A 16,553-nucleotide genomic window follows, 5' to 3' on the forward strand; every position below is an offset into this window, starting at 1 on the left:
AGGGAAATAGAATTATTTCGCTATTTTGAGATAAACTTCTTTACACAAAAAGAAAAATTCCTCTAATAAGTGAAGGGCAATAAAAATAACATTAATGCCTTTACTCTTCTTCATTTAGGGTCTGATCTGAGGTGCACTGGAGTAAATAAAACAGAATGTTAACAGGCTTTGATTAAGTTATTAATCTATTTTTATTGCAGTGACCACTGGGAAAATGTAACTATGACAAGGTACTCTTGGTTTTGCAGGATTTGAACACTCCAAATGCAGAAATGATTTGGCAACTAACATCTCATTGGTAAGAAAAAAATCGTGAGTTTCTGTTATATCATAGATCTAAAGTGAGTGAAACTTAATAATGACACAATACCATGTTACAGAAGAGTATCATTGTTTATCTCACAATGTGATTTTTGTTTGTTTTTCTTGTTATTAACTTTTTCACAACCGAAAGATCCCAGTCTGGGCAGAAAACGTGTCAGAGGAAGTTGATCCCATTCTCAGCTTCCCAGACCAACTTTTAATAAACATCCAAAGCCATGAAGCAAAATCACTTGTATGCCATCTGCTACATGTAAATTCCCATGTGAGACTGCTTGCAGGAAACTTGGAAACAATCAGGAAAGGAGATTTTAAAGTTATGGTCCTGGCCATTTCCTCTTCATTACATCAGTTTGGGTAAATGATAAACACTTAGCACACCCTCTGTCTGGACAGCATGGTCTGGTCTGCAGCCAAGCTCACATCGGAGGGTCTCTGGCCACATGCAGGGAAAGTGATGAATGGCCAGGTCACTGGCTTCTTTCCTTCTTCTGTGTTTCAGGTCTCCTCTGGCTACACCCCTGATTTTTGGTCTGCTTCTGCAGGCACCACCCACACAGCTTTCCACCATCACACAGCCAAACTTTGTCCTGTTGCTGGCTGATGATCTCGGCATAGGGGACGTAGGTTGCTATGGGAATGATACTATCAGGTAAGGAAACTGGCCGTAAGAGTGAACAGAGCTGGTTTGGTATTTAATGTAAACCTGAAATCCTCTGCCCAGGATTATCTCACAGCCTAGGGGGCATTCCCAGGGCCAGCTCTGCTATGTGGAGCTGCTTCGTATTCCTTAACTGCTTAACACTTAAAAAATAGCTATACCCAAGGATGGAAATATTGTCCCCTCTTTCAACATACAGGCCTCATTATCTCATTTTAATTCTGTGTTGCCATTCTTTCCCAGTCTCACATCAAAATATAGTTAAATGACTGCAATGAGCAATGTTACCAGGAAATATTTCTCTTTTCAGCCTCAAGGACATAGAATTTGCCTTCTCTTTGAAAACTGTGCCACAGTATTGCCTGCTGGCTTGTAACTTGTTTGAACAAAACCAAGTTTGCTACTATCCCTCCCCTCATGCAGCAAAGTTCTTGGAATCTCACCCTGAAAGGCTTCAGTCAGGAAGTTCCTGACAGGCAGCTGGTGATCATAGGGAGCTGATAGGGTTCTGCAAGGCCAGGCCTCCACAGCATAATCCCCAAGGCATGGCTTTTCTTTTCAAGAGCAGTGAGCTACACTCGGGGTGTACTAGGAGGATGACTGGGTACCTGGGCTCTCTTAGCAATTGGTTCTCTGCAGTGCTAAGAATGGCAGGATTTCGAAACAGCAGTTTAGGAAGCAGACCTATTGCTTCCTCATTGCTCTGAGGAGCAATGTTTATGAGCTAACTGAGATGGCAATTGTGCTGAAGGGTGGAACTACACCAATTTCTTTGCCAAATTACCCCAGACCGCACCTCTGGGGAAAGGCTGTAGAGAATAAGAAACCTTGTTGCACATGTTGTTTCCTAGCAGAGTGTTTTTGAGGGAGGAATCCACAAGTGTACCAAGCAACAGAACATCCAGGATCTTTCAAAATCCTACTGAAGGTTTTGTCTACTTGTGAACACCATTGAACTGATAATTGCAAAAACAAAATTGTAAAACTGAAGCTCAATAATTTAAAATAGAAGTAGGCACACTGGAAGAGGGGGGGTATTGTATTTTGAACTGTAAGATATTATCTTGTCTGTAACTAGTGTGCTAGGCAAGCTTGTTTTTGTTGGTTGCCAGTTGCTTGCAAAATAGCCTCTTCTCACCTACTTACTCGCCTTGTGGCATAATTCATGTTGCCATGAGAGATTGCCACTACAGTGTGAAAACATGCAGGATTTCTTTCCATTTTTCTCCTTTTCCCTTCCCTACAAACATCCTGAGGAGTACCTTGTTTGCTCCTTTACCTGTATCTGTACATGTAAGTCATGTAGCATCTTGTCTAGTCAAGCACTGTCACCCTGTGGCAACTAAATTACCATTACACTGATACACTGAGGCTGATACACTGCTCTTTAAGAAGCTAGCGTAGGAAATGCAGTTTTGGAGGGATGAAAGGTCTTTGATGCGAGGCACTGGATCATGCTGTCCGGAGAAGCTGTACATGCCCCATCCTTGGAAGTGTTCAAAGCCAGGCTGGATGAGGCTCTGAGCAGCCTCATCTAGTGGAAAGTGTTCCTGCCCATGGCAGGGAGGTTGGAACTTTGTGATCTTTAAGGTCCCTTCCAGCCCAAAGCATTCTACAATTCTATGATTTCTGCAAGACTCTTCATAGGACATGGGAAAAAGAAGGAATGGTTGACTTGAAATTAATCCAGATACTGATTGTTAATGAAGAAAGAAAAAGAGAAATATTTCCCTATCATATGAGAAAAATTACAATAAATTTAAAAAATATATATTTCCTGGCTGTCTTCAAATAGAAGAAACTTCCAAAAATAAAGATAAGTATATAATTTCTTATTCCCTTGAAAGACTCTCTGAACGATATCTGGTGGCATTGGTTGCATTTTTAGGACCCCGAACATTGATCGCCTGGCAAAGGAAGGAGTGAAGCTGACCCAACACATTGCTGCAGCTCCGCTTTGCACCCCCAGCAGAGCAGCTTTCCTCACTGGCAGATATCCCCTCCGATCAGGTTTGCCTTGCAAAGCCACACAGCCTTTAAACATTGCTTTATTGCTGGAGAGAACAATGTCATACAATGGGCACAGAAGAAATGAGGGTGCAAATAGAGGAGTCACAGACATGCCACTCCTCACTGAGACACACGCGATGTCAGACAGGCTAAATACCCTTGAGGTGGTACCTGTATCTGTGGGCTACAGGGAACTGATCGAGGGGGGAAGCAGAACAGAAAAATCAGCTCTGCAGGGCATCTTGGTCTCCCCCAGCTCACAATTTTGGTTATGTTTTGAAGCTCCGTTGTACAGATTGCAGTCAGAATGGAGTTAGAGCAAACTGTTACGTTCAAAAAAGTCATTACACAAAACATTAACAACAATAACAACACTCTTAACAAAAGCACAATTTAAATTAATTTCTGTCATAGGTGACTCTTCATCAGATGTCAGAGGCAGCTCAGCCCTGCAGGGAGCAGAGTAGGTCTGTGCAGATGTGTGTCCGTTCCCTTCAGTCAAGGTGCAGAACGAGTCATTCATCAGAAAGCTTCTTTACGTATCTGCCAAAATTAATCTGTCCTAGGAGATAACAGTTTGACAGCAATATTATTTTTCCCAGTTGTGTTTTTGAAGAAAAAACACTATCCTGTCAAACTGCATCCCTGAGATGAAGAGGTATGGAAAACAAATAGCTCTACATGTTCCTACCAGTAACTTGTTCTATTGTAAATTATCTTCAGAGCCTTCATTCCGGAAGCATTTTGAAGCTGATACATCATCCTACTTTTATCATGACAGCTTCCCACTGAGACTGGTAGTTTGAAAACACACATGGGCTTGTACAGACCCTTTCCCACTGTAACAACAGGGCCAGAGACGTTCAATGCTACGCTGACAGATTGAACTTTACATAGCGCTGTATGATGGGGTTATGCCAGTACAAAATGCTGAATGGTAGGGTGTAAACCTGCAGGTGAAGAGAAGATAGCTACTCTGTGGGGCTCAGAGATCAGATACCAGCCATGCCACTGTGCAAGGAAATCCTGAGCTCCCCGGCAGCCTTCAGTGAGCTGGAGTTTGAGAGTGATAGAGGGCTGAAGTCTCCCTATGCTCCTCCCTGCCCTCACATTCACACTAAGCAGGTGCATTTCGTACAGCCTAGGTACTACTGTGACATGTAAAATCTCCTATACAACCATGCCATTCCAAATGAAATTAAATTAAAGAGAAAAAAAGGTCTCAGTGTGAGGTACTATGGACAGTCTTAAGTCTTTCTTAATCTTGTCCAGGGTCTTAGATTCATTTTCCCAAACAAACAGCATTAGGATAAATATCTACCAATATAATTTCAATGAAATCAGGAAAAAAAAAGTATGTTGGATAAAAGTACTCAACCCTTTATACTTACTCAGATTGTTTCTTATTGTATTTTTAGGGATGGATGCTGTAAATGATTACCGTGTTATTTTTTGGAATGCCGGCTCAGGAGGGCTTCCTCCAAATGAAACCACTTTTGCCAAAATACTGCAGCAGCAAGGCTACAGCACAGGACTGATAGGTATGGGGGCACTCCTCTCCTAAAGATGTTCTGGAATGTGTTTTACCTGCACATCTCACTCAAACTATTTGTTTTAGTTAGTAACTGTGTGTACTTCAGTTGTAATATTCTTATTTCCTGATCAAGAATAATATGTAAAAAGAAACTCTGACCAAAAAGCATAACTCTTAAAAGAACAAGCATATGACAAAGAGGACAATCTTTTCCATTAACCCACTTTCAAGCACAGCCGTTAAAATACATAACAGAAAATGTCATTAGTTCCTGAATACCAGGTATAAGATACTTATTCCAATACTATTTCATTAAAAGAAAAGTAAAAATATGGGTGCCATTTAAATATGCATGATGATGTTTTACACAGTTCAGAGCAGATTCACACAAAAGGCAACAGCTGCTACTTAAGACATTAGAGACAGTTAATAGTGTCACAAGATTGGGCCTTTCAGAAACAAAACCAAAGCTATTATTTTTTTCTTCAGTCACAGCATGCCACTGTAGTTCACCAAGATTTCCGTACAGCCCAAAAACACTGCCTTCTTCAGCATCAATGAGAATTTCATTGTACTTTATAGTTTATAGGACTATTATTTTTTTTTACAGTTGTAAATTTTGGTCATGATCTTGTTTCAAATAACTATTTATCTTAGATATGTCACATAGTTCCACAGGCTGATAAAGTACAAATATTCCTGGCTGATGTTTCAGCTATTTGCCCTACCTCACCTGAGCATGTAAAATGTCAAAATCCAAAATCTGTATCTGACACATAAAAATATTAGCTTCACAAACCAACTGAATGTATTAATAGAAGTTCCTGTAGAAATAGATTTGAATTCATTCAACAGAATAAATCTAAACCACACGGGACAAAACTAAAAGAAGCCTTCCAAGCCATTTAAATTCTGCATTACTGAAGCTTCATCTCCTGTTAGTTTTGTAGTGATATTATTTTAGTTGTTTTAATCAGCTCATAAAACAGACCATGCATGCTTCATCTTGATTACAGCATGTTATCACTAGCAAAACAATCAGATTTGTCTTCACTCTCCCCAGGGAATTGCCCTGCAGCGGAGTTGTGCTGCTTGCCTCCTAGAAGCAAAATGGGGAGGCATTTTCCCTGTGGGCATCTCAGCTAAAATCACAGATGCCAAAAGCATCACTTGGATTAACCAGATTGACAGATCCTGACTAATTGCACCATGGGGGATGACGGAGAGCACCAATGATAAGTAACACAAAAAAAACCCGCAAGAACTTTACATTCAAGTCATGAAGCAAAAAATCTTAACATAACATCTACCCATGCCACCACAGCTGAATGAGCACTAAGTAGTCTCACCTGAATTGTTTGTGATTGTTTTGCCCTGAGCACAACCAGTTTAATTGCAAAGTTAAATCCTATTAATAACCTGCAGCTTGAGGTGATAATGAGATTTTTTGTTGGGAAATGCTTTGAAGGTACTTTGTAGTCAGAAAACCAGTGCTGTATAACTAATGCCCTCAGAGATTAATTTATCTTAATTATACACTTAGTTTAGCTTCTGGAGGTTTGATCCTTTTCTAGCATGTCAGAAACCTTTATCGACCTCAGCTGGAGATTTAGTGTTGGAGTGCATCTGAATTCCAAGAATATTTTAGCTGCCCCTGTATTTATGACCAATACATCTACGTATTGATTACAAACCTGTTTTGTTCTACAGCTGGCTCTAAATATGTCAGGAGGTAAACGGCATAGAGATTTTAGCTGAAAGCAATTCATCCACCTACAACAGAGCGTGCATTCTTTCTTTATATTCACAGCCGAGAAGCAGCAATTGTTCCTCTCTGAGGCAGTTTTTCTGCTCCTATTGTAATGCACTGCAATTCACTTGAAACCTACTCAGGGTTGGCTGCTAGTACATGTACTGGTAATACAGCAAACCATTTGTTGAGGATAACATCATCCTGTAAGTGCACAGTTCCTCTCTCCACAATAAGAATTAGTTTCAAATTAGTTTTCAGGTAAAATTCTTAATGTCCATTTTTATCTGGCATCCAGGATCTGCATAAAATGCAATTAAACCTCTGATGATTGTTAGATTTTGTTCACTTGATTCAGACATTCACAAACCTTAGGGTTTCAACCAAATGAGCCAACTTGCTATGTCACCATGTAAGTGTCTAACCAGTCTGTTTGAATAGATTGGAGGGGAAGCAAAAGCATGGTTTTGATGTGCCATTCATCATAATAGTTGGTATGTTGATAACAAAGAACAAATTGTGTTGCAAAAGGCCAAGAGATGTTCCTTCTGATATACGAAGACTTCAGTATTTAAAAGAAAGAGGCTTTAACTTTTAAAAATTTGATTAAACACAAATAAACAGCAAAAATATTTATAGAACAAAGTCTTTTATTCTCATTCAGTATATGGAGATATAATGATCATCAAAGTTACTTACAAATGTACAGCTTCATGAGAAATCCTGATCTCCTGAGCTCAAGTTTTTCTGGCTCCAGTGGTTTGTCTGGCAAACAGTCACCTGAGCTGCCAGTTTGACTAGTCTATCTACATCTCCCCTTATCAATCTGGCACCAACACTGAGCGTGGCCATAGTCCTGACATCAAGCACTTCAAAACCTTCCAGGAAGAGGTCTGCATAGTACTTTGAAGGTAAAATGACAAAAAAAACAAGGTTATTTTGCCCGATGCTTACAAAAGGACAGCTTCCTCCTGTTTGATACTTGACAGGTCACCAAGAAGGTTGTACATTTTTGCTCAGCTCTGAATTTTTCTCAGTTTCTAGTTTCCTTTATACTACATTTTTTTAAATGTTTGATCAAAGCTACAGGGCATGAATATATGTACACAGCACCAATAAATGTGTTGAAAATTTATAAATTGTAGAGGCTTACTTTCATCAATCCCCTTATATAACTACATACTTGATATATTTCTGTGTAGGATGGAGAAGTTGTCACAAGCAGAAAGCAACCAACCATTTTTTGAGAAATGTTTTGTATAAGGAAAAGTCCATTCTTCTAAAATATTATCTCTTTATATTTTAATAACCTCTATTTTCAGGGAAGTGGCATCAAGGTGTTAACTGTGAATCCCGCAATGACCATTGCCATCACCCTTTAAAACATGGATTTGACTATTTCTACGGGATGCCTTTTACACTAATAAGTGACTGTCAGCCAACAGAAACACCGGAGATGGACAGAGCCTTTAGAAGGAAACTCTGGCTTTCCACTCAAATGATTGGCCTCATTACACTCACTGCTGTCCTTGGAAGACTGACTGGCTTGATTTCAGTCCAGCAGAAAACACTGACCTGCCTTGCTGCGTTTAGTCTCCTGTTCTTCGTATCCTGGTTCTCAAGTTATGGATTTGTACGGTACTGGAACTGCATTATGATGAGAAACCATGGAATTACTGAGCAGCCAATGGTGACAGACAGAACTACGTCCCTTGTCTTGCAAGAGTCCATTTCATTTATTGAAAGGTGAAGTGGGCTTCCTTTGATCACAAATTTTCTGGTTCTTGTGCATTTTGCAACTTTTAAACAGCACATTTCTGTTTCATGTCTTCCTAAGTTTTTCTATTTTTTACAATATTATGTAGGATTAGAAGTACTATTATTCTTATTCATTTTAAATAATATCAATAATTATATCATATAATTAAAGAAACAGCTACTGCTTAAGGATGCCCCTTATTCCTAGCTTCACTAAAGCTGGTAACATTTCCCAATTTCCATTGGTTTTATTGAATATTTCTAGGCTATATTTAAGAAATATGTATACCTATCAATGAGACCAACATTGCAGCTTTAGGGAATACCAGGTGATGTCAGGAATGTGTGTGTGGGTAGCCTTATCATATGGATTGATAAGTGGGTAACAGCTGGCAGGAGATGAACTTGCTGCCTTCACTTCAGTAGCACAGTGGTGTTTTGCAACAGCAGAAAGTGGATCTTCAATCTGGAAGTTTTACATGGTTCAGGGTAGAAAAAGGATAATTTTGTAAAGGCCCAACATTATTCTATCAGACAGATCCTAATCACTGGGTTATAATACCCTACAAAGTAAGGTGTTTCTGAAGGGATTGTTGAAATATCTATATGCAAATAATACCATTTTTCATTACAACTGACTTCTATATGCATTGAGAACCTTCCTCCCTCATAACACAGTGTTGACTTCTGTTTTGTAGAAATAAGCACAGACCATTCCTCCTCTTTCTTTCCTTTTTGCATTCCCACACCCCTCTCCTCACCACAGAGAAGTTTCTTGGGAGGAGCAGACACGGTTTATATGGAGACAACGTAGAGGAAATGGACTGGATGGTGGGTGAGTCATCACAGCACATAACAATGTCTCTAACAATGTCTCCTATCTAGGTCTAAATAAAAGGGTTTTATTGAAAGAATGAGAAAGATAATTAAAAGCATGTACAAAAAAATCCTAAGCTTTTCATAAACATTTTTCAATCTTGTGTGAGCACTGTTGATTTATAGTGTTGGTTTTTTATTTTCTCCAGTCTTGGAGCAAATGTTCACTCTTCTTTTTTTTTTTTTTGGTCACATATATTTTAACCATGTCCCCTTAGATCCTGTCAAGGAGCTCTCCTGTTCTTCTTACTAAATATGTGATAATTATTTCATTTTCTATGATTAGGAAAGACTAGGTCATTTCAGCCTCGTACAGTCATTTCTAAGTAGGATGCATCAGAAGGTGATAAAATCAGTAAGTAAATTAATTCCAGATGAAAAACAGCAGGCTATCTATTTGTGGCTGCTGCATTAAGCAAAGTACTGAATTTCAGCCACAATCATAAATCCAGAAATGTTCACCAATGTATACTGGTGTTGCTACCCCCCCCCCCCACACAAAAAAAAAAAAAAAAACACGCTGGTCAGCGCCTGTTTTTCTGGAGGGGAAGGAGAATTATTTATCATTCAGTCATAATGGACAAAAAGTACCCACATTTGCACAAGAGAGAAAAGTCAGGTACACATACAGGAAGATTTTGGTTTCAAACCTAGCCATCAAACACTTTAACACCACAAATATAATTAAGAATGTCAGAAGCAGCTCAAGAATGACTTTTAAATTTAAAGGAACTTTGTTATTAATGCATATTATATCCACGCAGTAATGTAATGCAAATCCCAGTTGTGATCTAGATAACATAAGAAAAGGGTAACCTTATGTTTTTCCTGTAGTTTTCATGATGGCCACCACTGATGCAGAATCTAACTTTTTGGGGCTTTAGATTATAATTTCTTTCCATATTTTTACAGCACGTGGTAGTTTTGGCCCTTGACAATACAGGCTTCTTGTCTGTGATGGTGGTTCTTGCACTCCTTGTTAAAATACCAATAATAAAGTGGTTACAACACATCACAAATTTTCTGTGCTTTTAGAGACAACAATATCATAACTACAAATACCAATCTTAAAAAATATTAATGAGCAGCCTTACCTAGGTTAGAAATTACAATGGTAAATGTTTACAAGTTAGAGGTTAAAATTTATGTAATATGAGGGATATTTTTGCTTTTTAATATACACATATTCTTGTGTTTACAGGCCAGGTTCTAGATGCTATTGACAAGGAAGGCTTGAAAGATACTACACTAGTTTACTTTGCCTCAGATCATGGTGGATGGCTGGAAAGACAAGAAGGAAAAAGGCAGCTGGGTGGCTGGAATGGAATATACAAAGGTAAGAGCTGTCAGGGACAGTGACAACCCAGCAACAACTAGTAAAGAACCTAGGACACCCCTAAGGCTTAGAGAAGATTGCACACTGAAGGAGTAACACTGGTTTATTACCAATAAGCAAATATGTCTCATTCTAATTAGTCATGTAACAATGCAGTAAATTCTAACCTGGGCAGGTGTCCTTTACAAGCATAAATTCTCAAATTGTCGGGGGGCTGGTCTAGTGAATACACTTTCACTGATGCTCAGTAGGAGCTTAGCAGAAAACCAAAAGAGTAAAGAAGACTCGTCAAGGTAACATGATAATACAATAAAATTTGTGTAAAATTTCTCTATTTTAAATCAAACCTTTTTTTTTTTTTTTTTTTTTTCCTACAGTAGTTCATTTGGCTGGAGGGGAAGTGCCTCAGGACAGGTACAAACAAAAGTATCTTTATTCCTCCTTCTTTCCCAAAACAATGGAAAATCTAGATTGGAAGCACATTCTAAGAGTTTGATGTTTTCTTTTTCAGTCCTGCTGCTTTTCTAGACACATCAATGTCTAGGAGCTCAGCCGCCTCTTCTCTACATTTGAGATTCAGCCCCTACCTGCCATCTTCTGTAATCCTCTCTCTTGTCCAGAGCTGCCAGTTCCAGCAGGAGGTGTGCAGGAGGAGCACAGTCCTGCCCAGCTCACCTCAGCGCTGTGCTCTCTGTTTTTCCTGCCAGGGTAATCGACGGCCGGGATCTGCTGCCGTTACTGCGAGGAGCGGTGCCGCACTCGGAGCACGAGTTCCTGTTCCATTACTGCGGCGTTCACTTACATGCTGCGCGCTGGCACCAGAGGGACAGTGAGTACAGAGCTTTTCCAATTACATTCAGTCTACAGGAGGGCACGTTGTTCTAACACATTTTGTTCTGGGATTGCATCTCTCCAAGTAGCACCAGGCGTGATGTGGTAAAGAACTTACTTAGCACTGCCTGTACTGTACAGCACCAGGAGAAATGACAATACTACATTAACTAATAAGTATAGAGCTGAAGCGCATCCAGAAATGAACTCTAGAAAAACGTTCGCTCTTCCTTGTGATAACTGACAGTGTTATAACCAGCCTTCTGTGATTCTTCCTTTCCTGCCAGCTGGAGCTGTTTGGAAGGCTCATTATGTGACTCCCATCTTCAGTCCTCCTGGAGCTGGGGCTTGTTATGATAGAGGATTTTGCCCATGCTTTGGGGAAGGCGTGACCCATCATGAGCCTCCATTGCTGTTTGAACTCTCGCAAGACCCCTCTGAAGCCAAACCTCTCTCGGCTGAGACAGAGCCCCTCTTTGACACTGTCATAAGGAAGATTGGCAGAGCCATAGAGGGGCATCGCAGGACACTGACTCCAGTCCCAGAGCAGCTCTCTGTGTCCAACGTGGTGTGGAAGCCATGGCTGCAGCCATGCTGTGGGACGTTCCCGTTCTGTTGGTGTGATAAGGAAGGTGATAATAAACTTACTGACCTATAAAGGATAGAACCTGATAGTTTCTCAAAAATGTATTTAGATTAAGAGTGTTTCCTTTGGGAATGTTGATCCATTGATCATTTGTTTCTCTAAACTGAGCCTTTATAAAGTAATTGTTCCAGTGAATGGCACAGTACTTAGTAAAGGTAGCTCTAAACTGGACTGTCTCAGGGAGGGATCAAGATAGAATGACTTGAAGACCATGTTTTTACTTGCATCTGCTGACAACTGAATGAGTAGTTCAAATGCACTGAAGCAGGCCAAGATTAGAGCTGTACAAGTAATGATATAACTTATGTTTTGATGATTCTGAATGTATATTCAAAAGATTTGCTTTGGGTTTTTGTGCTGAATTTCCAAGTGATTCCTGGACTGAGGTCTCCCTTAATTTTGCTATCCTTATCTCCCTACCCTTTTGTTATCCTGGCAATGCATAAGGTGACCCTATAATAAATTTTTGCAAACTATTGCTTCCAAAATAATTAGAAAATAATCTTGCCTGCAGTTCTTCACAGAATCTTTCTTAGGAGAGGCTTTCTTCTTTCCTTGTAGCTTGTTACTCCAGTGGCAGTGATGATGGCAGCTGATTGGCCTTGGCAAGGAGTAAGGCTTGGAAACATGACAAGCTGGGTAGTGGCTAGCTGTACTTTCTGAGAAGGGTGGGACTCCTCCGGTTGGAGTCAGCCTCTCTTGATGGAGAACAAAAAAAGGAAAGGATTTTCCTTTTCCAAAGCTCCCTTAGTACCCAGCTCCCTAAACAGCACCGGCAAGGGCCTTTTGGCATTGCTGGCCACAGTAGCACCACACTGATGTCCAGTTCAGTGATTGGGGCACAGGACTGCAGAAGTTACCCTGCTGCCCAGATCTCAGTCATAACTGTTTTCTGCTGACAAGGAGCATGTTCAGAAAAGACTCTCTGAAAGATGCCAAACACTAATTATGGAAACAACCAATAATTTTCTATGAAAATAATAAATGCAGAATTAAGGATTTTTTGCTTCACAAGTTACATTTTCACTCCACCAAAGAGCTAGAATTACTTAGGCCTACCTCTTTGCTTTAGTACTTTCTTTTGCTGCAGTTTTTTTCTTCTTTGTGTTAAAATAGTTGTTCCTAATTAAGTGGCCTTGCAGGTAATGCTTTTCCTTGTAGGGCTGTAAATACGTCTGTTCACATAGACATGTTTACACTGGTATATCTGAATATGTAGGTATCTGAGAACATAATTTCCCCATTTGTTTTACTTCACTGTTTTTAACTGTTCTTCTAACTACAGTGCTAGGACCAAATTATCTTGTTCATCTTCTTTGGTAAACATTTGGTTTCTTTTGGTTTTATTTCCTCTTGTTTCCCACAATTTAGTCACCAGGAAATCTGTAGGTAAACAAAGCCCTACAGCTTAAAAGCAAAGTTTTATTTTATGTTGTGACTTCATGCATTTCACAGACTCTTCTAATTCAACCAGATGCTCCATCAGTGCTATTGATGAGAAAGGTGCTCAGTCTTTCTGTGAAAAATTCAGGAGATTCAGTAAATCCATCACTTTCACATGTTCTGATTGCTGCTACTTCCTGCATTGATAGGAATGTCTGCTTTTTTTCCTCATCTGAGTGTATTCTATTTAACTGGCTCTTTCTTGGAGAGATTTAAAGGTCTTTTCATATTCAGTATGAAGTGTTTTCTTTACCTGAAATTACTGTATTCAGACTGGCATTTTTCAATTTTCTCAGTCATTTTCCAATATATCACTTCCATTCTCAAGCCAGTTTAGTATCTGGGATTTTATATCCTCTCAATTTTTCAACACCTTTAGAAATGTACAGATGTAATACCTGTGAATATCAGCGTGCCAGTTTTCCTGGCACTGAAATACTTCATAGCACTGTAGGATATCCATTAGGACTAGAGGGTACTGGAAAACATCTGAGCTAGGATTTGTCATGGATACTGGTGTTTGCAGATGAAAGCACAGTGATCATCCCCTGATGATCTTCAAAGTGCCAGGGGATCAACAAGCATTCAGCATTTGGTAGAATGGACATTATGCCTGGAATGATGCCAGGCAGTGATACAGGCTGCCTTGACAGTAAGATTCTTGGAAACATCCTAACTAGCAAATACTGATCAGCTTGCTCACATTTCTTTTTCTTTTTTTCCTACAAGATTGATGGGCTACTATTTCAGTGCAAATCATTCGCTAAGACTGACTTTGTCTGCTCAGTCACAACACAGTTTTCATCTCATTGATTTATGCTGGTCATAACCTAAGATGACATAGATAATGTTCAAGACAGGATTTCAAGAACATCTTATAAAACTCCTAAGATCTAAACCTGGATACTGAAAGTGTTTTCAAACACAGTAGAAAGCAACATTTGAGCATGAAAATTAAGTTGTTAAAAACATAGTTACCTCTTTTCATTTAAAAATTGGACATAAAATATTTGTCTGTTTTACTGAAAGGAGATCTGTGAATCAGAAGAAGAAGAAGAAAAAAGGAATAATTCTCTAAGTAGTATTTGATCCTTTGTGGTTTTTTGCATTAGAATCAAAGGAATATTTTTAAGCTGGTTTTGAGTTCTCCTGGACACACACTGGTCAAGTGCTTCAGCTTGACTTCAGCATGTAATCATCAAAAAGATCACAGTTTTCAGTATTTCAAGCTAAGCTTCTGTGGACACCATGATAGAATATTCTGATAATTTGTCAGGCTTCATAGATTAATAGTTTTGTCTCTGAACATGCAAGCTGGTATCTGTGATGTCTACACTTGAACACTATCTCAAACAAGACCGTCTGTGCTGTTAAATAGCATCTCAGGGGCAAATCAAAATATAAGTAATCAATGGCAGTACCTGGAAATGTCAAAATCAGGGTTATAAATTTAAAAGCTCACACAGCATCTGTCAGTACCATGAAACTGAATGGACACAATGTGGCCTCATAATTTCCACTACGTGTCATATCATCACATGGTATTTTACAACTAAGCATTTGTATCCTATCTAAAAGAAGCAATTTGAAGTTATTATTGTAAATTACTAGTAATATGTAAAGAACAAACACTTACTTGTCCTGCTTTTTAGGATTTCACTTCAGGTAGCATTGTTTTCTCACTGGGGCTTCACTGTTTTGCTCTTGCACACTTTAGCGTCCTTCACGGTTTGTTGATGGTTTTTGTTATAAAGGATTTTACTAATCTCAGCAGAAGACTGGGATACTTGCAAAAGTCAAACATGTGAGCCAGTTACAGAGTTGACTTTCTGCCCCTAGGCAGTTCATTTATTTCTTACTAATTGTTACAATTAATGAATTATTTATAACACAAAATTGAAAAGTCAAAATTGCAAGTATTTTAAAAAATACGTGTTCAATCTATATGAAAGAAGTTAAGAAGTCAAGAAAAAATGTTGATAACTAGGAGATAAGGAAGTTGATTTATTTCACCCTCTTTCAGTCTTTCTCTGGAGGCCAAAATAAAGATGCTGGTAACAAAGAGTGCTTTAAAAGCATCACATCACCATACTCTGCTTCTCATTATGGCAGATGGCCAGAGACACAGGATAGAAGAGCCTTTCTAGCTGGAAAGAGTAAATTCCCACCGATAAGAGAGTTGGAAGTGGTGTGATCAGACCTACACTGGAGTAAAAGGGCCAAACCCAAATCCCTACTTTTTTCACTGGGTCTTTGCAGAGTGGATCCTTTCCTTGAGTCTTGGTTTGTAATCCAGGAATCTTCCTCTGCCTCCTGAATTGTACCATTTCTACCTAATTCTTTCCAAGTCCCTCAAAAAAAGAAAAAAAATTAAAATCTTTCTCTTCATATTTCTGAAGCTTTCCTTTAATATCTTCTCCCTAATGCATGCAAGCATCCTACTCTCCTCAACAGTGTTTAACTTGAGCTGAAACCTCATTCCTTGCACTCTCATTTCTTTGCCCCACTCCATGGCCTTTTCCCAGCTCCCTATTACTTTTTGGGGCAGAAGTTTTTCAGGAAAATGTTGCAGTAACTACTGCTATATGCTGATAACATTTAAGACCCGAATGCTCCTTTTGATTCTCATACACCACATCCACTGATGATGCTGTAAATACCATTGTAATTACCAAGGGCTAGTCAGTAAATTCTGTTTTCTCCTTCTTGCCATAGTATTTTTTATTGATATTTATTTTAGCCTTCGAGTAAGAATATGTCTACACCAAGAACCTCTCTCCTGTTTTCTGCCTTTCTCTGAATAAAGCCCTTATTCAGCATATTACAGCGTAATACCTTCATACCCTCTTTTTAAACTAGTATAAGCACACACAGGCAGTAAAAAGAGGGCTCCAGTGCCGCATGGGACTGGAAAGATGCATGGCAAGCCAGATTGTGCAACCACATGTTTATTAGGAGAGAACTCACAAAGAGAGGAACTATAACAACATACGAGGAATTAGGCTTGCTGCCAGAACTGGAGTGCACACACCAGCGTGACAATCCGGTGGTGCATTTTCTTTGATCTCAAGGGAGCTGGTTGGCTCATTCTGCATTAGGCAGGGCTCTTCCACTTCCACCCCCAGGGTGGTTCTCCACACGGTGTGCTGTAGCCGACAGTGTCACTGCCCGAGATTTAGGAGCTTTCCCTCAGCTTTACTTACTGCTAAAGCTCTTCCGTTTGCCTTGGCAGCTCCAGCAGCTCTATTCCCAGCATCTGCTCCATCCAGAACAACGCTCCCTTACTCAACACGTGGTACCCGGGGCAGGCAGGGAAGCCCTCCCCCGCAGCAGGCAGCATGAACTAAATGCCTTTGCCCACCTTCTTAAAGGAGACCGGGCCCTGCC

General features: G+C 39.6%; 1 protein-coding gene across 1 annotated transcript in view; it reads left to right on the forward strand.

Moving 5' to 3' along the window:
• The window catches only part of LOC103611787 (arylsulfatase D), an 18,936-nt gene extending 2,405 nt beyond the window's left edge, over positions 1-16,531 (forward strand). Inside the window, 11 exon segments of the mRNA XM_017728506.1 lie at positions 249-298; positions 824-973; positions 2,871-2,992; positions 4,411-4,533; positions 7,599-8,022; positions 8,733-8,869; positions 10,112-10,246; positions 10,615-10,660; positions 10,954-11,075; positions 11,365-11,709; positions 16,399-16,531. Of these exon segments, the coding sequence (XP_017583995.1) occupies positions 249-298; positions 824-973; positions 2,871-2,992; positions 4,411-4,533; positions 7,599-8,022; positions 8,733-8,869; positions 10,112-10,246; positions 10,615-10,660; positions 10,954-11,075; positions 11,365-11,709; positions 16,399-16,508 (1,764 nt within the window). The 3' untranslated portion in view covers positions 16,509-16,531.
• Positions 16,532-16,553: the final 22 nt, after the last annotated feature.

The sequence above is a fragment of the Corvus brachyrhynchos genome, unplaced genomic scaffold, assembly GCF_000691975.1.
Source record: "Corvus brachyrhynchos isolate BGI_N302 unplaced genomic scaffold, ASM69197v1 scaffold92, whole genome shotgun sequence".
In the NCBI taxonomy this organism is placed as follows: Eukaryota; Metazoa; Chordata; class Aves; order Passeriformes; family Corvidae; genus Corvus; species Corvus brachyrhynchos.